General features: G+C 41.3%; 1 protein-coding gene across 5 annotated transcripts in view; it reads right to left on the minus strand.

The window, feature by feature from the left end:
* piezo1 (piezo type mechanosensitive ion channel component 1 (Er blood group)) overlaps positions 1-18,394 on the minus strand; it is a 372,144-nt gene extending 353,750 nt beyond the window's left edge. For all 5 annotated transcript variants that reach the window (XM_078544496.1, XM_078544493.1, XM_078544495.1 and 2 more), the window contains exon 1: positions 17,860-18,394. In XM_078544496.1, coding sequence (XP_078400622.1) covers positions 17,860-17,923 — 64 coding nt within the window. In that variant the 5' untranslated portion in view covers positions 17,924-18,394. The remainder of the gene's footprint in view (positions 1-17,859) is intronic.
* Between the last annotated feature and the right edge of the window lie 5,291 nt (positions 18,395-23,685).

Consider the following 23,685-nt stretch of genomic DNA (forward strand, 5'->3'; position numbering starts at 1 on the left):
ATTACATATGTTTTGTATCATGTGACGAATATGGTGACCTGATCGCCACCAGTTTGGCAAGCATCAAAATCCTATAGGACAACACAATTTGACTGTCCTCTTACAAGTGTTACCCACTCTGCGTCAATTCCCCAATTAAAAAGATAAATAGGAAAGCTGCTCCCAAGCCTCAGTCAAGAAGCCTTTCGCAGGCTAGTTACCAGGAGTGCAACAGTACCTTGATGTGGTTTACCATCTACATAACTCAAGCATCCTGCTGACAGTATTTTGGGCGCTGAAAATTCCAGAACCATGTCCTAATACTCCTGGGTGTGATGACATGCTTTAAAACAAACAAAACATGTTCTTCCTCTCATAAAAATGTGATTAAACAGAACTTTGACAGTATGAATATTTACAGATAGCAGCTGGGGCAATGATTGTTACATTAGTTTAAATCGCAGGGTTATGATGGATATTACTATTTGCTGGGTTATAGCAAGGATATATTTATTTATTTCTGTCCTGTTTCAATCCTTACGAGCTGGTAGCTTCATTGTTCTACAGACTGAGGAAGTCAAGGCTAAAGCTGCTAAAAGCAGAAAACCCTTTTCAATAAATATTACAAAGCTAGAGAACAGCAGTAGACTTATTGTGATTTAACAGTGATCTTGAAAGCATGACTTAACACTGCATAGGATTCGCTTTGATCACCGAAGCGAAACTCAGACAAAATTCTACCACTTGATGCCAAGTAACACGAACAGCATGGTGTAAGAATGCTCTCCAGCAAAGAATATGTATTCACTTCAATGATTTGCCAAGCCTATAGCCTCAGTTCTCAGCCTCATGAAGGTGGAGCGGGGGTTGGGAGGCAAAGCACCAAGTACTGTAGAAATAAGGCACAATCTGTAAAGCATTTTACTCTTGTTTTCTTATCACCAATTCAAGTGTGCAAAGCTGGCTAACTGTTAACTAGATGATATTGAAACAGGTCCTGCAACGAAATACAAAATAAGGCTTCATTAGTGAACAGAGCAAAGGGGTACAGGAGGGGGTCATTTTTAGCCTATCCTGCCCAGCAGGAGCAGGGTGGGTTTGGACCAGACCTCTATTTTACCATCATACTTTACTCTCCATTGAAGTCAACAAAGAGTAAAATCGGGCAGGGGTAAAATTTTTCAGAGACACAGTACAAGGAACACAGAAAGTTAACATGCAGGTACAGCAAGCAATTAGAGAAGCAAGTAGCCTGCTGGCCTTTATTGCAAGGGCATTGACTGAAGAAGAATAAGGAAGCCTTGCTCCAATTGCATTTGGTAAGGTCACACCTGGACTACCATGCACAATTTTGGTCTCCACATCCAAGGAAGGATAGAGTTGCTCTGGAAGTGGTACAGGACTAAATTGATTCCTGGGAAGAGAGGGTTGGCCTATGATGAGAGGCTGAGTAAATTGGGTCTATACCGTCAGCAGTTTAGAAGAATGAGAGGAATTTTGCAAAGAGTTGTCCACGACCAAGTGTTGCAGACTAACACATTCCATGGTCCAGGACTAGAGCTGAGGGCGCACTAAAGCTTTGGGCAGCTGCTGCCAAGGTGCAAAGGGGAAAGGCCACTGTCTAAGGCCCTTCAGCCAGAGGCATTGGAAATTGTGAAAAACTCCTCTGGTTGTATGTCTGACAGGAACATTGTAATTATAGTGCAAATGTAGTGAGTAACATACAGTATTCGAAGAAACTGATTTGTTTTTAACCTCACATAGACCGTTCAAATTTGACATTACTTATATAATCTATAATTTATAAATTTTATGAATAAAGTATATTTTTGGGAAAAAGAGAAGAATTTTGAACGGATATTAGGTCAGATATTTAAAAACAGAAAACAGGATTCTGGTGCTTCATCATTGAATATGTCCAAGGCTAAAATAAAGATAAAAGCAAAATACTGCGGATGCTGGAAATCTAGAACAAAAACAAAAATACCTGGAAAAACTCAGCAGGTCTGACAGCATCTGTGGAGAGGGATACAGTTGATGTTTCGAGTCCGTATGACCCTTCATCAGAACCAAGACATATAGAAATGAGATGAAATATAAGCTAGTAGAAGGGGATGGGACAGGAGAGCTCGATAGAGGGCCAGTGATAGGTGGAGGCCAAGAAGAGACTGCCAAGGATGTCATAGGCAAAAGGACAAAGGGGTGTTGACAGTGGTGATATTTTGTAAAAGATGTGCTAATGGGGACATTAAGGGAAGCAAGCTAGTGGCAGATGGCCCTAGTGTGGGTGGGGTGGGGGGAAGGGATCGAAAAGGGCTAAGAGGTGGAGCTGATACAATAGATCAAAATAAATTTAAAAATAGGAGGGAAGAGAAAAAAAAGTTGTAAAAAAAAATTATAAATTATTGGAAAAGGGGGTGGGGATGGAGGAGAGAGTTCATGATCTGAAATTGTTGAACTCGGTATTAAGTCTGGAAGGCTGTAGAGTGCCTAGTCGGAAGATGAGGTGCTGTTCCTTCAGTTTGCGTTGAGCTTCACTGGAACATTGCAGCAGGCCAAGGACGGACATATGGGCATGAGAGCAGGATGGTATGTTGAAATAGCAAACGACAGGGAGGTCTGGGTCATGCTTGCGGACAGACCGAAGGTGTAAAGGAATGAAAAGGAATAAAGAGATTTTTGATCTCACGAGAAATCAAGGGACATGGGCAGAGGGTGGGAGAGTGGAGCTGAGGCAGAAGATCAGCCATGATGGTGTAGATGGAGTGGGCTCGAAAGGCTGTATGGTTGACTCCTATTTCTTATGCTCATTTGGTTTGGCCAAACTGGATCCTGTTCCCTGGCAAGTTGACTCCCTCCCTTTCGTCTGCTCACTTATAAAACCTTAAAGCTCTCAAAGACATTTACATTGCATTGTGGAGTGAAAGGAGATAAACATTCTGGTGGAGCGTGAGACTCTTATGAATATAACAGTTTTGTTATCAAGGTCAGGAATTCGCAAAACCCAATTTTAACCCCGTATGCCTGAAGAGAATGAGCTGTGTGGGGCAGTGGTTTCAAATAGCCACAACAGGGTATTTACCTCCCCATCCCCGCCATATGCTATTTGCTATGGCATATGATATTTCAACTCCGGGTTCTCTGAAAAGTGTGATCTCAGCCAGGTAGAATTCTTTTTTAAACATTTAATGGTTTATTTGTAGGCCAGGTGGAACAGGAACACTCTTTCAAAACCCATAAGGAAATCTGTCACCACCACTGCCCCAGTCTGCCCCTCTTCAGCTTATGTCGCAATTACAGTTAAACAACAGAATAAATTGAATTTAAACTGTATGCCAGCTGATCTTATTCTCTGATAGCAATGCCACCCCAGAATAAAAGCTACAGCTCAGCAAACATAGGAAGCCAGGGTTGTTGAAGTTTCAAGCCTTAGGCAACATAGCAGAAAATTAACCAGGACATGAGGCCTCTAAGAGTTATACAATAGTCAACCAAAGTTCAACTTCAACAAGAATTCGACAACAGAAGCTAGTTTTTGAAATAATATAAAAGAAATACACAGCTTCACACTTTGTGGACTTCGGCTACCTTCAAGGTGAGGCACTGTGGACAGCCTTGGAGAAGCAACACTTAATTTCTGGGAAGTCTTTTAAACATAAGTTTCTAGATGTAGGGCTGTGTTTATTGATCTGAATGTTATCTTACCATGAATATTTTGATACAATAATGAACGCAGCTGATTGTCAGACGTATTACAATTACATATTAGTTTTTCAAAGCTGATATTAAAATAGATTTACCCTCCTAATACTGGTGACGTTGCCTCCAATTCTAGCTGGTGGCCTCCTGCCATCTAAAATCGTGCTCTCACTTGACAGCCTCCTCATCATCCCCACTGGCAATGGCCATAGTCTTTGCTGGAACATAATGCTGGAGCTCAAAGGTTAAAATAGCCTGGGCCTCAAGCAGGAATGGCAGTGCGAGCTTGTTATTTACCCCACCTCCCAACACTGCGCTAATGCGCCAAGTTAAAATCAAGGCGTAAGACTCTCAAAAGAAATGCAAAAGACCAAAACATTTTTTATTCAATTGTTCATCGTGGATCCGTAAAAGGAATTTATATGAAAGTGGAAGTCAAGTTTTTAAACACAGTAACGGGAAACACTAAGAACATTTTAATGGAAATTATGAAATAATAAGCAGGTAGAATATACAATTGGTTACAGTGCAACACTCCCAAAATCAATTCCATAATTCTAGGGTATATTTACCCATCTTAAGAATAAGTATGTCATTCTTCATTTAATATTCAAATTATTACTGGCATATGATTAGTAAGTCAGTGTTGCTTAGCAAAATATCCTTTCATTCTTTACATAAAACAATAGAGCCTCCATTCATAAGCATCAGGCTAGATTATCTGCTTGATTATTGGATGCGCATGAAATAATCAGTGTACTGCTGACTTGTCAGTTACAGCATGTGATTATGGAAATAATCAATCCTTAAAAACAAGCATACAATTCAGCCAGAAATGTGTTATTTATGGACTGCAAGTCTCTAAACATAACTTCAATGTAAAAACATTTTTATTATGTAGAATTTCCTGCCCACACATTAAAATATAAGTATTCTCAAACACACTTCTAGATCAGCAGACACGGGACTCAAGCACATTCAATGTCTTCCTTAAACCTGTACACTACAATTGCAAATATAAAAAGGAAAATTAATATACTTTATTACCAAATACAAAAAAACTACATTCAGGGTGAAGCTGGTTGGATTGCAAGATTTTCATGCCCTGTAAACTGCTCTAATTAAAAAAAATGAAAGCACCCCCTTAAATAATTGCATAAAATTTCTAAATCTTAAGAAAAATATTTGAAAAAGTATCCACTCAAATCGGCATTAATACCCACATTACTACCAATGCATTTGTTATTTTCATTCTTGAGGCAATGTTTTGTGCCAAATTGTAGACAATATTATCATTACACTTCCAAAATCAGCCAGCTGTTGCCATCATGAGAGAAGAATCACATCCAGAAGCCAGGAGAAACACTGGCAACTGGATAAAGTATGAAAGTAGGAGGCAAAGAAGGAAAATAATCTTTAGCCTTGGTTTTGCAAACGGTGCGATACATTAAGAATGTTGGGGTCCAAAACACACTAATGTGCTATGTTGAATTTTCCACAGTTTCAAGTAAACAAGATTCCTACATAACTCTTTTTCTATTAATCAAAATGCTTGGCTTCATGTAATGGATGTTGATGAGCATTTTTTGCCAGCTATTATCTGGCGCAAGAATAGATACAGACAACCAATTGCTTGAGGTTTTGCAAGAAAGTACAATATGAAAAAAATTACACCACCATTAAATTAGAACAAAAAAGTCTCAGGTTTGATTTTTGATCTGTACAAAGTTAGTTGAACTCAGTTGAATACAACTGGAAAGCGCAGCTGTCTCAGTGTAATTGGACGATGTAGCAAAAACTCTGCCAAAGTTCTTGCTCCTGATTACTGTCTACTGACTTCTGCCAAAAAGTACATATTGGGACAGGATAAGGCTCTGATGTGATGCCCCCAAAACAGCTGGCTCACTGGCTGGGCTCAAACTTGAGAATGGCCACTTTGACAAAGTATAGTAAAAGTAATGGAATCAATGGAACTGCACCATAGTATTCATTAGCATTGTTAGGTGGGGGAAAAAGAAAGAGAAAACTGGCAACTGATATCAGAAGCTCTGACCACATCCTTTCCATCCTCCTTGGATATGGGAGTGCTGTCAGAGGATTACAAAGGGGAGAAGGATAAACCTGGTAACTACAGGCCAGTCTAACATTCATGTGGGAAAATGACTAGAAACCATTGTCAAGGACAGAGATAATTCTCACTTGGAGAAGTCTGGTAAATAAGTGACAACCAGCATGGATTTGTTACAGGTAAATTGCACGCGACTAACCTGATTGAGTTCTCTGCTGAAGTAACAGAGAAGATTGATGAAGGTGGCACTAAATAGAACATATTTCGACTTTCAAAAGACATTTAATGATGTACCGCATAACAGATTCGTTCAGAAAATAGACATGTGGTTACAACTGTTCTTTCAATTATTAATTGGTGAAGGGATATGAGACAGAGAGTAGGGGTGAATGGATGTTTTTCCAACTGGAGAGAAAGATGCAGAAGTCCCCTAGGGGTCAGTGTTAGGACCGTTGCTTTTCTTGTTGTATATAAATGGCTTGGAGTTGGGTATAGGGAGTATAATTTATGATTCTATGACAGGAAGTTATGATAAAGGAGTGGATTAGTCAACCCAAACTGCTCGTATATATTTTCTAATGAATAATTATAAAGTATTAATTGGAAAGATCTGGGGGATAAAATATGTTCACCTATGCTGCTACTGAGGAGGGGGGAAACAGAAGAACAGACCACGTGGCATTCCCCGTTGAGATTACTGGAGAATGGGATAGGGGTCATACAGGACCTGAGGCCCTGTCAGCCCCCGGAGAATAGACTGTGTAGTGTTGCTCGAAGTTGGGCCATCTGAACGAGTATTCTCCCCGCTGGATTCGAGTACCTGTCTATCTTGGCCACAGTGAGCAGGAGGGGAATTTAGATGCAAGGAAAACAATTAATGAAATATTTAAACTCAAATTCTGATATAAATCAGATTCAAGTATTGTGCAGCCACAAATTCTACTAAGAATTGCCAAAGTTTCATGAGATTGATGGTATTACACTGGTGGCCAAAACCATAAATACCTACCAATCATATATGAAAAATCTTATGTCTGCACACTGTTATTTTTTTACAAAATTTTCCTCCCTGTTGATTTTGCCACATATTCTGTTCAAGATTATCCATTGTAATTAAGCTCAGATTTATATTAAAAAAACAGATGAACTACACACTAGGCTTTATTTCTAGACAGGTAGATGTGAAAAGTGGGGAAGTTTTGCTAAATCTTTATTGAAATTTGGTTAGACTACACTTTGAGTACTGCATGCAGTTCTGATTGCCACATTGTAAAAAGGCTATAGCTGGAGAGGGTGCAAAGAAGATTTACAAGAGGATACCAGAAATGATGTGTATATTATCAGGAAAGGATGAAAGGCTGGGTCTCTTTTTCTCTTGTTAAAAAGGGAGCTGAGGGATGACCTAATGGAGATCTGTAAAATTATGAAAGGTTTGGTAGAGCGGACACAGAGACAATGGCTGGGATTTTCCAGCCACGTCGCAAGCAAGACCTGCCGCAAGTGAGGCGGCGCCCCAGCCAGACGGCCATTGACTTGCGGAGGGACTGGAAGATCGCGGTGGCAGGCGGGTGCAGAAAATCCCACCAAATGTTACCACTTGTGAGAAAGGCCATAACTAGAGGCCATCAATGTAAGACAGTCATCCAGAAATCCAATAGGGAATTCAGAAAGAAGAAACTTCTTTACCCAAAGAATGGTGAGAACATGTAACCCGCTTCCTGGGATGAAGGGCTTATCTTATGAAGAAACATTGAATAGGTTGGGCCTGTATCCATTGGAGTTTAGAAGAATGAGAGGGTGATCTTATTGAAACATATTAGATCCTGAGGGGGCTTGATAGGGTGGATACCAGGAGGACATTTCCTTTTGTGGGGGCTACTAGGACTAGGGGACACAGTTTAAAAATAAGAGGTCTCCCTTTTAAGATGGAGATGAGGAGAATTCTTTTCTCTAAGAGGGTCATTTGTGGAATTCCAGAAAGCAGTGGAGGCTGGGTCATTCAATTTATTTAAAGCTGAGTTAGATAGATTTTTGATAGACAAGGGCTTCAAGGGCTGTGGGGGGCAGACAGAAGTTGAGGCCACAACCAGATCAGCAATTATCTTATTGAGTGGTGGAGCAGGCTCAAAGGGCCAAATGATACTCCTGCTCCTAAATCCTATGCTACCACAGGAATGGTTGAAGTGAATTGTACAGGTACATTTAAAGGGTTATTGTGAGGGTGGGTTGGGTGTGGGGGAGGCTACATAACATCTGAGGGAGAGAGAATATAGGGTTACAATGATAGACTTAGATAAGGATAGACGAGAGGAGGCTGGAATGGAGTATAAATATCAGCACATACTAGTTGGGCCAAATGCCTTGTTTCTGTGCCATATATCCAATGTAAACTTTCAAAGTAACAATGGAACTGCCAATGTAAACTGGTCATGCTGTAATTGCCCAGCCCCCACACCCCATACCCCAAATCACCCTCCACACCACCGACAGTACTAGGACTATAGTGCCACAATTTTACGTCTCCTGGCTTCTCAACCTGTATTACATCTGCCAAATAATTTTCTTTCTCTGCTTCCCAAATGGATCCAAGGTTTATTGTTAACCATGAACAACAACAAAACAAAGAAAGAATGTAACATTAAAGATAATGGAACTGGTCCATTTATCCCTCACCTTATGAATATACACATTCCTTTCTTACTATGTGCAACACCATGAGAGATCAACTGATATCGGTGAAAATTTTCAACACTGTGCCAGATTTTGTGAGAAATTGAATTTATTCTTATAAGTTGCTTATATCTGGGATACTACCGTTTTCATTCAAGTCCTGATCCACAAAACTATACCTACGCATATATATTACTTTAAACCCTGTGCTTACATTGAAGCTAGCAGCAATTTGCAGCAAGAGTTGTCACAACCCTGAAGGAAACATCATTTTTGAAATTTCCATTTTTCTTCAGCCAAAAGTATGACCCGTTATGGTTTGCCTATACTGATTATAATTATAACACAACTGTAATACTATTTTTAGTGTATACAAGCAACTTGAACAAAGAGGCTTCTTTTTAAGCATGCGTCATTACATTGTACATACCATTAAAGTGCTGTATAATTTGTAGTGTGCTTCTATCCTGCATCATGCAGTGCAGCTCATTGGCACATAGCAGTATATAACATCTAAACTCAAATCACATGATCCAGCTGAGGAACTTTCCTGTCATTAATTTCCAATAAAACAAGACAATTTAATCTACATTGTGATGCATAGAAAAAAAAACATGATTAGAATGTATTGCAACAATATTTAACATCTATTAGGCCCTGTCCTATTAGTCAGGCCCTGTACTATAAATTGGGTTCAGCATGATCTACTGAACTTGTTTCAATCATCTGAGGAGCTTGGAGATACTCTAATTTTTTCCCTAATAATTGGCCTGGGTTTATAATCTGCTTTTCCTCTTCTCCCAGGAGGTTATATGATTTTGGGCAGTCAGTACCACTGTGCAGAGGATATCACAGCTATCCAAGACAGGCAAGATCATTTTTAGTGGTTAATAAATATGAAAATTCCAAAAGACATTTAATACTCAAAAGGGTTAATCTGCATCATTTCATTTCAGTAACGTATGCCAGTGGCTTGCCCACCATTATCATCATATCTCAGCCTTGAAATTATGTTCATAAAGGACAAAAGTGTTTTATGAGGCTCTTTGAAATCTGATTGATTTCTCACAGTAGTCCAGTCAATTATCCTGTAAATGCCAAACTTAAGACCAAAAAAAATGACTGGATTTCAGCAGAGTTGTCATTATTCTGCATTTCACTTCCTCGCTCCCCCCAATTCCATGCACCAATTTCCTCCCCTTTCTTCCTTATCTCACAAAGGCATTGAATTTTTTACACCTGACCCGAGACAGACTAATTAACTGAACATAACAGGCATTGCGTCTTTGTGAATGCACACACATGTGAACTCAGACACATTTCAAGCAGACAAGGTTGGATACCCACCAAAACTGGGAAACCTGGCTGCTTTTCCTGTCATTAACACAGGGCACAGCGCTCAGTTATTACATCCTATCACCATGCCAAATGAAAATCAGCTAAATTAGCACCGACCACCAACATCTGGGGGGTCACCATTGACCAGAAACTTAACTGCACCAGCCACGTAAATACTGTGGCTACAAGAGAAGGTCAAAGATTGAGAATTCTGCAGCAAATAACTCACCCCCCCAAATCTTTCCATCATCTACAAGGCACAAGCCAAGGTTATAGTGGAATACTAAGATAAAAGCAAAAAACTAAGGGTCATTCGGACTCGAAACGTTAACTGTGCTCCTATCCGCAGATGCTGCCAGACCTGCTGAGTTTTTCCAGGTATTTTTGTTTTTAATAATGGAATACTGCCTGGATGAGTGTAGCTCCAACAATACACAAGAAACTTAACACCCAGGAAAAAGCAATCTGGCTGATTGGCACTCCATCCACTACTGGCACATGGTAGCTGCAGTGTGTATCAGCTACAAGGTGCACTGCAGCAATTCTCCAAGGCTCTTTTGACAGCATCTTCAAAACACCCAAAGAAGAACAAGGGCAGCAGGGGCATGGGAACAGCAATGCCTGTAATTTCGCCTCACACAACATCCTGACTTGGAAATATACTGCCATTCCTTCATCATCATTGGGTCAAAATCCTGGGACTGCCTACCAAATAGCACTGTGGGTGTGCCTACACCGCATGGACTGCAGAGGTTCAAGGCGGCGGCTCACCACCACCTTCTCTAGGGGAATTAGGGATGGACAATAAACGCTGGCCTTGCCAATGATGTCCGCATTCTGTGAACCAATTGAAAAAAAACCATGGCCTGCTCCTAGGATTTTGCAGTGTGCATGACTTAACTAAACATTGCCTTAACCAGGGCCACTGGAGCAGCACATTAGCTTAACTTTATGGTCAATTAATGAAAAATGTATATCTGCATACACAGGTGCACTATTCCCTGAACAAACTACAAATAAATAAAACTGTAATTATCTTACATCTTTAATTGATAAAAGCAATGTCTGTAAGCATTGAAACAGTCAGAAAGTAGAAAATGTAGAATCATAATTGGGTGACAGGAGCAATCATATGTATTTAAAATAACAAATCTATCATAACAGGACATGATTTTCTCTGTTTGGAATCTTTTGAACTGCATGACCAGTTAACCCCTTAACTATCCTGGTGAACGACATAATATAGCTAACATAACAGATCATGGAATTGACGCTTTAAAGCTAACAAGTATATAACAAAACATTCTTTTATTCATTGTACTTACTCTTTGATCAACGAATGATTAATGATAAGTTACAGAATTTAATCACAACACACACACAGAACAACCACAAGTGTCATTGTGGAGTGGACTAGCAGGATTTGTTTGACTTGACAAAGTGTTACTACAGCAAGATTTCTGACCAGTCTTTTATAAAACTCTGCCTTGATAAAAGAAAGCCATTTGTGCTGCCAATTGTGTCTTCCTACATTACTTGTGAAGCAAAAAAAAAAATCTACTCATTGCAATTTATCTACACTATAATTACAGGATATAATCCAAAATTCCCACTTAACTATTTTGGGCCCAAAACAGTTATTCCCTGTTATAGGGAAATAACAGGGAACAGCAGGGAAAATTGCATTTGCTGCAATTTTCTGCATTTAGTGCTCTATGTGATCATGTTATTGTGTGGCTAATACCAAAGTTGTTAAGGTTTAAAACAACCTTGTTCAAAGTAAGATACTGGTTAAATGATTCCAAACAAATTAATTTAAAGCTGTTGAATTTTTTTTAGAGGAGGAAAGGATGCTAACAATGATTTGACAGAAACAACTTATAACTTTTATGTTCTCCACATTGTTTCAAAAAGGGGACCCAATGCGTAATAATCCACTATAAAGTTCTACTATGTACTCCACCAGTGAATCTTCCATTGGCATAGGTTTAACTTGTGTAACACAAGGTCCACCAGCAAAATTATTTGACTGTTGTAACTAGTCCACGCTGCACTTCTTAAATTGTTCCAATGGCTGCCTCAATGACCCAGTAACCAAATGACATGATACTGGACCATATTGATTCCAGATTTGATCTTTAGGCTGCACTGAATCGGTTCCTCATTGTCAGGCCAGGAGTAGATGAACTATAAACTGGTCTCAGTGTTCCTGGATTAGGACCAAGGATCCCAACTCCTAGTCAAAAATCAACAAATCAAGCTGGAAAGTTTATGTGCAAATATCACACAAGGATGGGATTAGACATAACTGTGCTCTCTTTTACTCAGATAACTTCCCAACATTCACATGACGAAAGGCCAATTTGGCAAAGGCTGCTTAGCAAAACAAGTTCGCCTTTGTCGTAAAAACAACCAGTAAACATGAAAGTCTATGCAGAAGACACAAAATGTGGCTGACATCAGATAAGAGTTAGCTTAATGCACTTGAGGTGAGGAATGTGCTCATGGTTAACGGACGTTGTTAGGATATTGAAATTTGTGCTTCTTTTCACAACTGGGCAGCACTACACCTAACCTAAACGTCCTGGAAGCCAACGGCAGATGCCAAAAATGGATCAGAGTTTCATTGCCCAGTGCCAACATCGTTTCTTTAAAAAAAAAGTACAAACGCTAAACATTCATTCCATAACCATGTGATGTATGATTAGCTTTATTACAGAAGTTAACAGGAAAATAAGTGTAAGAAGAGTAAATATATCAAGAATGATATATAAGAAAGATTTTGTATTGATTTAATGTACTGAAAAGGAGTTATACCAGCCCCAATGCTTAAAAATTTTACTCCATCTGCCCACATATTACTCAACTGAGACAATTTAGGTAAGGGTTATCTAAACATATCAACCGGGTGCAAAGTTGGCTTTCATTTCCTGAGGATGTGCTATAAAACTAAAGCTGTTGCGTGGACACTTCCGGTACTGCTCAATAATAAAATGCATTTAAAATATCTTACGTATAATAGAACTGTCGCTTCTGTTTGTTTACAGAGTCTTATGCAGACAGCTCACTTCCTAGAGCATTCACCATAAGACCCCTTCAAAACATACATTTACAAAACCCATAATTAGCATTTTCCTAAATTGCTCAGTCAGTTCATTTTAATTTTTTATTCCTTTTTAAACTGGGAATGATGGCCTTCTTGGAACTAATGGCTTAAAACAACTCACGAGGCCAGGGAGCTGAATTACCATTTGTTGTGATACAATCATAAACCTAAGGATGATTCAGCAACAAATATGCATGTTAATTCAGATTTCTCACATGGCCATTAGGTTCAGTAACCCATTCCAGCTCAAACAAACAAATTGAAGTATTGAAAAAGGAGGAAAATTAAAACAAAAGAAAAAAGGATGAAAAATAACCATTTTATTATTTTTAATGAGATTTTACTGGTAAGTCCCCTCCTCCCAATCAAACATTTATGCCATGAAATATTGTTGCCCTGACCTAGAAGATCATAGTCTTTCTGTGTTATTCATACCAATATGCTGTTCACCAGCCTATACTACCTGATCAAGGAGTTCAAGCTTTGATCATACATGACAATACTGTGAGACACAACAGTACTCAAAAAGGGACAACAGTGGGCCTGTATGGGCCAGGCCAAGGACATATGGGAGACTATCTGATTCAATTACAATTGCCAATCAGTGCCAGTACCACAGCTGACAGTATAGTGAAGGATTATAGGACAACATCAGAAGAATTGCTATCATGCACAGCATAAAGATTTCATTTTTTTAATAATTTGTCATGGAATATGAGCATCATTGATAAGGCCAGCATTTGTTTCCCATCCCTAACTACCTTTAAGAAGGTGCTGGTGAGCCACTTTCTGGACCACTGCAATCCATGTGGTGTAGGTAGATCCACAGTGCTGCTAGGGAGTTCTAAGATTTTGACCCAACAACAGTGAAGTAATGGCAAAATAGTCCCAAGTCAGGATGGTGTGTGGCTTGGAGGGGAACTTTGTTCTTCTAAGTGGGTGGAGGCTGTGGGTTTGGAAGGTGCTGTTGAAGAAGCCGTGACAAATTGCTGTAGTGCATCTTGTAGCAGCTACTGTGCGCTGGTAGTGGAGTGAGCAATTGCCTAAGGTGGATGGTGGGGTCGTGATCAAACGGAATGCTTTTTCATTAGTTTCAGACTTGCAGGTTTACAAGTAGTGGAACTTCAGCTCAATGCCATATGCACTTTGACAATTTTTAAATTCATTCACGGGATGTGGCCTTCGCTGGCTGGGCCAGCATTTATTGCCCATTCCTAGTTGCCCTTGGAGGTGGTGGTGGTGAACTGCCTTCTTGAACCGCTGCAGACCATGTGGTGTAGGTACACCCACAGTGCTGTTAGGAAGGGAGTTCCAGGATTTTGACCCAGCAACAGTGAAGGAGTGGCGATGTATTCCCAAGTCAGCCTGGTGAGTGACTTGGAGGGGAACTTCCAAGTGGTGGTGTTTCCATCTATCTGCCGCCCTTGTCCTTCTAGATGGTAGTGGTCGTGGGTTTGGAAGGTGCTGTCGAGGGAGGCTATGTGAGTTCCTGTGTTTTGTAGATGGTACACACTGCTGCTACTGTGCATCGGTGGTGGAGGAGTGAATGTTTGTGGATGTGATGCCAATCAAGCGGACTGCTTTGTCCTGGACAGTGTCAAGCTTCTTGAGGGTTGTGGGAACTGCACTATCCAGGCAAATGGGGAGTATTCCATCACAATCCTGACTTGTGCCTTGTAGATGGTGGACAGGCTTTAGGGATTCAGGTGGTGAGTTACTCGTTATTCCTAGCCTCTCACCTGCTCTTGTAGCCACAGTATTTATATGGCTAGTCCAGTTCAGTTTCTGGTCAATGGTAACTCCAGAAGATGTTGATAGTGGGGGTTTCAGTGATGGTAATGCCATTGAACATCAAGAGGCGATGGTTAGATTCTGTCTTGTTGAAGATGATCATTGCCTGGCACTTGTGTGGCGCGAATGTTACTTGCCACTTGTCAGCCCAAGTCTGGATATTGTCCAGGTTTTGCTGCATTTGGACATGGACTACTTCACTATCTGAGGGGACACAAATGGTACTGAACATTGTTCAATCATCAGCAAACATCCCCATTTCTGACCTTATGATGGAAGGAATCATCAGCGAACATCTTCACTTCTGACCTTATGATGGAAGGAATGTCATTGACGAAGCAGCTGAAGGTGGTTGGGCCGAGGACATTACCCTGAGGAACTCCTGCAGTGATGTCCTGGAGCTGAGATGACAGACGTCCAACAACCACAGCCATTTCCCTTTGTGCTCGGTCTGACTCCAACCAGTGTTGGGTTTTCCCCGATTCCCACTGACTCCAGTTTTGCTAGGGCTCCTTGATGCCATACTCGGTCAAATGCTACCTTGATGTCAAGGGCAGTCACTCTCACCTCACCTCAGGAGTTCAGCTCCTTTATCCATGTTTGATCCAAAGCTGTAATGAGTTCAGAAGCTGAGTGGCCCTGGCAGAACCCAAGCTGGGCATCAGTGAGCAGGTTATTGCTAAGCAAGTGCCACTTGATGGCACTGTTGATGACCCTTTCCATTACTTTACTGATGATCGAGAGTAGACTGATGGGGCGGTAATTGGCCGGGTTGGATTTGTCCTGTATTTCGTGTACAGCACATACCTGGGCAAATTTTCACATAGTCGGGTAGATGCCAGTATTGTAGCTGTACTGAAACAGTTTGGCTAGGGGTGCGGCAAGTTCTGGAGCACAAGTCTTCAGTACTATTTGCTGGAATATTGTCAGAGCCCATGGCCTTTGCACTATCCAATGCCTTCAGCCGTTTCTTGATATCAGAGGAAGTGAATCAAATTGGCTGAAGACTGGCATCAGTGATGCTGGGGACCTCCAGGGGAGGCCGAGGTGGATCATCCACTTGGCACTTCTGGCTGAAGATTGTAGCAAATGATTCAGCCTTAACTTTTGCACTGATGTGCTGGGCTCCCCCATCATTGAGAATGGGGATATTTGTGGAGCCTCTTCCTCCAGTGAGCTGTTTAATTGTCCACCACCATTCATGACTGGATGTGGCAGGACTGCAGTGCTTAAATCTGATCCGTTGGTTGCAGGATCATTTAGCTCTATCACTTGCTGCTTATGCTGTTTGGTATGCAAGTAGTCCTGTGTTATAGATTTACTAGGTTGACACCTCATTTTTAGGTATGCCTCATGCTGCTCCTGGCATGCCCTCCTGCACTCCCCACTGAACCAGGGTTGATCCCCTGGCTTGATGGTAATGGTAGAGTGGGGGATATGCCAGGCCATGAGGTTACAGATTGTGTTTGAGTACAATTCTGGTGCTGATGATGGCCCACAGCGCCTCACGGATGCTTGGTCTTGAGAGTTGTTAGATCTGTTCTAAAAATACCCTTTTTAGCACGGTGGTAGTGCCACACAACACAATGGATGATATCTTCAGTGTGAAGGCGGGACTTCGTCTCCACAATGATCATGCGGTGGTCACTCCTACTGATACTGTCATGGACAGATGCATTTGTGGCAGGCAGGTTCATGTGGATGAGGTCAAGTACGTTTTTCCCTTTTGTTGGTTCCCTCACCACCTGCCGCAGACCCAGTCTAGCAGCTATGTCATTTAGGACTCGGCCAGCTCAGTCAGTAGTGGTACTACCGAGCCACTCTTGGTGATGGACATTGAAGTTCCCCACCCAAAGTATATTCTGCGCCCTTACTACCCTCTGTGCTTCCTCCAAGTGGTGTTCAACATGGAGAAGCACTGATTCATCAGCTGAGGGAGGACAATACGTGGTAATCAGCAGGAAGTTTCCTTGTCCAAGTTTGACCTGATTCCAGGAGACTTCATGGAGTCTGGAGTTGATGTTGAGGGTTCCCTGAGCAACTACCTCCCGATTGTATACTACTGTGCTGCCACCTCTGGCCACCACCACCACAGATGGTGGCGTCTGGGATAATATCTGGGGCAATATCTGTAAGATATGATTCCATGAAGATGTCTATGTCAGGCTGTTGCTTGACTAGACTATGAGACAGCTCTTCCAATTTTGGTACTAGCCCCCAGATGTTAGTAAGGACTTTGCAGGGTCAACAGGGCTGAACTTGCCATTGTCATTTCCAGTGCCTAGGTCGATGCCAGGTGGCATGTCCGGTTTCATTCCTTTTTGAGACTTTGTCGCAGTTTGATACAACTGAGCGGCTTGCTAGGCCATTTCAGAGTCAATCACATTGCTGTGGGTCTGGAGTCACATCTGGAGCCAGACCAGGTAAGGACAGCAGATTTCCTCCATAAAGGGAATTATACCCAAAAGCTTGATCAAAGAGGCAGGTTTTAAGCAGCGTCTTAAAAGGAGGAAAGCGAGGTAGAGAGGCAGAGGGGGGGAATCCCTAGGTTTATCCCTGTGTAAATCCCTGTGTAAATTCAGTGGCTATCAGGCACACTGATGTGATGTCTGGCATCAGACCAGTAGGTTTGCATAACCTCAATGGAAAATAAAATCACAAATGCGAACTGAAATAATTGTAATACCCTATATACATTAACACGTGAAATCATTTCAATTATCACGTTAAAGTCTATCATTTTATTGAAACGTATTTGAAAGAAACTCGAACTCTCTTCTGGCAGTTGTATGCTGCGACTTAAACCAACGTCCCAGGGAAGTTTGGAATTCGGTGGGCATTTTGCGGCCATGGGATTAACTCAGAAAAATACACTCTTTAACCTGCTTTCTTCATCTTTAGGCAACAAAACCTCCCAGAAATTTTAGTACATGCACGTTTCCAGAATCGTTTTAAGGTAATGAGATGAGAGGATTGTTGAGTGAATTGTTATGGTGGGTGCATAGAAAAAGAGAGAGGGGGGAAAAAAATCCCCAAATATTCTATTAAAAAAAAACTTGCGTTTCCAAGAGAGGGCACTTCGTAGCATCACTGAGGGGGGAAAGTTACGGCACGTACACTGTCCTGTACAACTTTAGAGTTAAAAACTTTAAAAACAGATGATATTCGTAGTTTAATCCCCGCCCCATGTTCCCAGACAAACACTCACCAGCCAGGAGGGAGAGGGGTAACAGGAGCCAGTAGAAGAAACCGGACAACACCTGCACTTCCATCCCACGAGGTGAACTCAACTCCTGCCCCAGCCGGCGACAAGTCTCCAAGCGCCCGGCCCGGGGAGCGCCAACCTTCCGCAAACAAACTCAAGTCAGCTCAATGTTGGGGAAGTCAGGAAGTCGCAGCGAAAGCCATCCTCTCGTAAGGCAACTTTCTACAGTGGCTCATTCTTTTCAGCAACACCGACACATGTCTGCTTGCCTGCTGGACCGAGAGGGAGAGAGAGAGAGAGAGAGACCCAGCGTACCGGTTACTAACACCGACTCCTGTCAAAGCTCAAGTTCCACTACCCAAGTGTCTCATTCAGAACAGTTAGGAGTCAATAGACACTCCCACTTTTTTTCTGTTCTTCTTCCATTATGGAGGAGGGGAGGGAGGAGGAATTCACAATAAGACAACTTGTTTTTTTTTGTTTGAATTCAGGAGTCTGATTTTTCTCTCCCAGCACCGGTTGTGACCAGCCGCAGACACACGGTGTTTCCCCCCCCCCACCACCCCGCACTGAGGTGATCCGGCGCCAGTCAGTCACTCGGCGGCGGAGTCCACCCTGTACACACAGGATCACACAATACGCGTTGCTTCAAACTGTCTTCCTGGCTTCTTTTTCCAGAACGAGCCTAAATTCCAAATACAACCAACTCAAATTTATTGCTCAATATGTTTTTTTACACCTCCCCACCCCCAATGCCTCAGGTTGTATTCGGTCAGTGTTGACGATTCAACATGTTTCCGGAATTTGCAACTTTTTCGCTTCAAGACACTGACACTCAGAATGTGGGTAACGGCATTTACGTCAAATCTGGACTTTGCAGCTGCCTCATTAATTGCTGCCTTGACAGAGAAACCTGACAGATGTTAGAATGGGCTCCCACTTTGAAATGATGTCGCCACCTACTGAGAAAATTACGTTTTCTTAAACTGCAGATCATAGAGAGCCATTCTCAACACAACCCAGTGAAAATTTCCCTTTCTAATTTCCCCCCTCAACTTTCTCGCCTGCTCATGCTGAGGGTAAGGTTCCCCAGTCAGCACAGACTGTGACCTCACCTATACGGCAATTCTTTGTGTTACGTTTGGATAGTGTTTCAGGCCTGTTTTATCTCAAGACTCAACTATTCCAATACTCTGAAATAAAAACAAAACAATGCTGGAAATAGTCAACAGGTCAGGCAGCAGCTGCAGAGGGAAACGGAATTTATGTTTCAGGTCGGAGTTGCTCCTATAGTCTTTTTTTTACAGATATTGAAAATTCGTTGAAAACTTAAAAAATGAATATCATCATATCAAAAGGCAAAAGCAAATGGAAAAACTGACTTCTGATTCCCACTTGAGGAAAGTCCGTATAAAGTGTAAACACCTAAAAACTTCCTTGATGTTTAAGTGTTAATTTTACTGCAAACATGGAGTAGCAACCTCCTCCCTGCTAGGTCATTCAGTTACAGGACATATTCATCCCCAAACTGTGTACTCTGAAACAAGTGACAGAGGGGACATGATGACATGACTTCAAGACATTTTCAGGGATGCTCCACAGGATGCTCTCTCAGATGCTCCATACCTCAGGAAAGCACTATCCAGGTTGAAAATGCTCCAAAACAGCCAATTTAAAGCCAAGCCACAAGGTGGTCTTGCTATTGTGCCAGATGTGAGGTGGAAAGCAGAACAAATAATTTTGTCTGACACTGTCATGAAGCTATTAATGTATATAATTCTATTGGAAAATAGTTTTCTTTTAAAGTAGAGGTTTAGTCTTTGGGTGTGTCTTAATTGGATTAAAGCCAGCTAGTCTGGGTGCTTTGATGTGTACAAGTTTTGATATGTATGAGAGATAGAGTGTATTTGCATTTTTTGAATAGAGCATTCAAGAAGCGGTGTGAAAACTTGATGCCTTTCTAGCAGCTACCAAGAAATATGTTTATTTTGCTAATAAAATTGGTACTATGAAAGGCATTTCATTGTTAAAAGGTGGAATTCAAAGAGGCTGGTGAGACAATGAGAATTTGCATTCAATTAATGGTGGTAGGTATAACTTTACCGGTTTTCGGGTGTGCAGGGCAGAGGCAATGTGAGATCAAAAGGCAGCTGTAAGCCTCCAACTGGCTCCACAGGAACCAAAGTGAAAAGAACCTGATTTTGAATTTGTAAGGTGAAAATACTTTGCCTGATGTTTGGTTAAGTCTATGGGTCACTGTGGGGGTGGGAATGATCAGGTTAAAAAATTAGTGACAGTTTGTAATCAGTTTGGGTTGTCCTCATGTTTGAGAGTATCAGGAGGATATCAACAGGGAGAGATAGCAATCCTCAAGGTGGACAAGTCAAATCTGCCAATGGAAAATCAAGCAAGTCATACACCATTTGCACTCTCATCTGCAAACATTGATATGAATCTATGGTGGTGGCTGATCTAGAAGAGTAATTGGTAGATTTTCTGGAACCTGGTAGGGCTGGAAGAATGATACTTACTAAGCAGGTGTCATTGCCAAAGAAGAATTGGAGAAGACAGTCCTGAGAGATTAAAGGAATACAGATGTCTGGTATCTAAAAGGGATTAGGGCATCTAAAATGGAAGAAAGGCACTTACTGACCGATTGTCATCACCAAAGAGGGAATTTGAGAAGACAATACTGAGAGCATAAAGTGATAGAGATGTGAATGGGTTTGATGTGGGAAAGGGGATGAGTATGTTGATATAAATTAAGCAGTAATTAAAGATAGTCCAATTGGTCAATGTAATCTTAGAGGTGAAATGGCTTTCTATTCTGGCAAGATAGTAGGCTGCCATGATTATGGATGGAAAAGTTTGTGAAGGGAGAGATTAAGAGAAAAGGAGAGCAGAGAAATCAGAAAATATATTTCAGTCACTTGGTGCATATCCTGAATGAGAAGAGAATAAAAGAAATGTTGTCAAGGAGGGACCTTGAGGGGCAGTAAACAGAGAGGGAGGGATGATGGAGAGTACCTGAAAAGTATGAGGATAGCCCATGATGGAGGTGAGTGATCCACTACCTCCATGGTACTTTGCATGATGGACAGAAGCAGACATGACCAAGAAAATTCTACAAAACTATGGAAACAGTTGCTGAGTATGGAGTATCAGTAATTCCTAGTAAATTTACAAATTCTTTCAGTTCAGGCAAACAAGCACATTTTAGTTGGTTTTTAACTTGCTTCAGTGATAATAACAGAGACAGAGCCTTTCTAGCTATGCACTCAAGATTTGTCTGGAGGTTGGGTTTGATTGTTACATTATTTGACATGCAGGGAGTCTGGGTTCTTATTAATTCCACAGAGCAGTAGTATGCACATGGCTTTAGCAAAATAGGAAGGCTGCGCTTTGGTATGGAAATGAAGTGATTATCTCAATCCTTTTCCAGTATCTGACCGACAATGAGCATGGTTCTTTATTCTTTGATGGGATATGGGCATTGTTGACAAGGCCAGTATTTGTTGACTATCCCTAATTGCCCTTTAACTAAGTAGCTCGCTAAGTCATTCCAGAGGGTAGTTAAGAGTCATTGCTGTGGGTCTGGAGTCACATGTCAACCAGACCAGACAAGGATGGCAGATATCCTTCCCTAAAGGACGTTAGTGAATCAGATTTTTTTTTAATGATAATTGAGGATAGCTTCACAGTGTTATTAATTGAATGTGAAATCCACCAGCTGCTAAGGCTGAACCCCTGTCCTCAGTGCAATAACATGGGCCTCTGGATTACATGTACAGTGACATTACCACTATGCTACCATCTCCTTCACAGTCAAGATGTAGCCAAAGGAGCTTCAGTCTCTTTCAGCAAGTATACAACCATCCAACAACACTTTGTGCTTGCTACCCTGGTCTCTTATGCATTCCCCACTCCCTGGACCCCAACATTGGTGGTCATGCTTTCAGCCACTTTGGTCCTATACTCTAGGAATCCCTCCCTAAACTTATTTGCCTCTGTGTCCTCCTTTACGACCATCAAAATAAAATCAAACCTTTTAAAATCAATCTCCTTCACAAAGCTTTCAGCTCACCCCTCCGAATATCACACTCTGTGACAAAGTCAACTGTTTGAGCTCCTGTAAAGTGTCTTTTGATACTTATCTATGGTAAAGGCACAATGTAAATGCAAATTTTTTGTAGAAATTGTTGTAGAAATCAAATGGTGAAAATATGATTTTTCAACTTTCAACTGATTGGCAATTTGAACTGAAACAGAGCAAACTGCTTAAAAATGGAAGGCCAGATTCTAAGCTGAAGGTGAAAAACAAACAAATCACCCTCAGGGGAGTATGAAGAGAGACACATTTCCTATAATCCAAACACCCATCAAAACTCATATTTGTCTAAAGAAGTGACATTAAAAATGCAAAGTACTGGATGTTGAACAATGGCTGCCACAGACAGACACACCCAAAACTGCTTAGAAATACACAATTGGTGAGGTATTTTAAGGCAAGGCTGCCCAGCCACTAGAGAGAGATTGCAAGTGACACAGGTGATGTAAAGAAAGTCTTCAGCAGAGGAAACAGGCTAAGGGCAGCTCGCTCTCCCTTTTAAAATAAGTGTGTCACCCGGTTTGAGAAGCCAACTCTGCCAGAAACCTACCAGCAAACTGAGTCCTTGTAATAATTGCAACATCGACATCTGACCACATCCGAGAAACTAGCTAAACTAAATCAGCCGTAGAGTTTAAAATACACGCCTAAAGGACAATCAAAGGACACTTAACCATATATTCCTTTACCTTTTTCTTACTAGACTCTAACTTCCTTTATTTCTAGTGTGTGTGGGTGGATGGGCTCAAATGGTTGCATTTTTCTCAGTTCTAGTGGTTAATAATTTTGCTCTTTCTTTGACTCAAGAAAACATTGTTTGATTGGCTCCTTATTGGTCACAGCTTAAATAGTTAAATACATTCTGATTTGGAAAAGGTAGATCCTCGTGAAAAAGAAACTTAAACCTTTGTTGTGACCAATCGAGGAGGTTGACTAGAGGGGAGCCAATTCACCCCTTCTCACCTGGTTGTAACGCAGGTTAGATATAATACATAAGCTAAATAGATAGGAAAAGCATACGACCCAAGATAGGTGAGAGCAGTTTACTGATCCCAGGTTACGAATAGACAGATGGCGCAGGGTGAGTGTTGATCTCTGTAACTTGTGACAGCAGCATTCTGCTTAATAGCTGAGGTATTAAGAAGCTCTTCCCTAGTCTGCCTCTATCTTCCCTGGTCTTTCTCCATCTGAATAAGGCAGCTGCCTGACAAGGACTGCCGCCCCTTCCTTTGAGCACCCATTAATATACTTCATTAATAGGGGTTGGTTGTTTACCCTATGTCAATCACTTGCTCGAATAGCTCCGGCCAGTGACCATATGACAGGTACCCAAGATGTCAAGAGAGTCACCTCTCCCCTTGTCAATCACTTTAGCTTGAGGTCATATTTTAGTTTACCTCATGCTGGGGGTTATTTGTTAGCCTTTACTGGACACGTGTATAGATAAGGTACAAGACACCATCCTATCGACTTAGGGTTATCAGCATGAAAACCTGAACCAGGAGACCTCAACATTTCTAGGGACCGTTTATGTGTTTTTCCAGAGAGAGAGAAGAGAAACAATCTTCTGCTAGGTGACCTCCACTGTGCCTACTAATTCTATAAGAATTCTATAACATTCTAAAAGTACCATTTCTTACACTTGTGAAGCACTTTAGGGTGCTTTATGTTAAAGGTGCTGTATAAATGGAATTTGTTGTTCTAAGTGCAACCATTCTCCT

Source organism: Cetorhinus maximus, chromosome 6 (genome assembly GCF_964194155.1).
Source record: "Cetorhinus maximus chromosome 6, sCetMax3.hap1.1, whole genome shotgun sequence".
Lineage (NCBI taxonomy): Eukaryota > Metazoa > Chordata > Chondrichthyes > Lamniformes > Cetorhinidae > Cetorhinus > Cetorhinus maximus.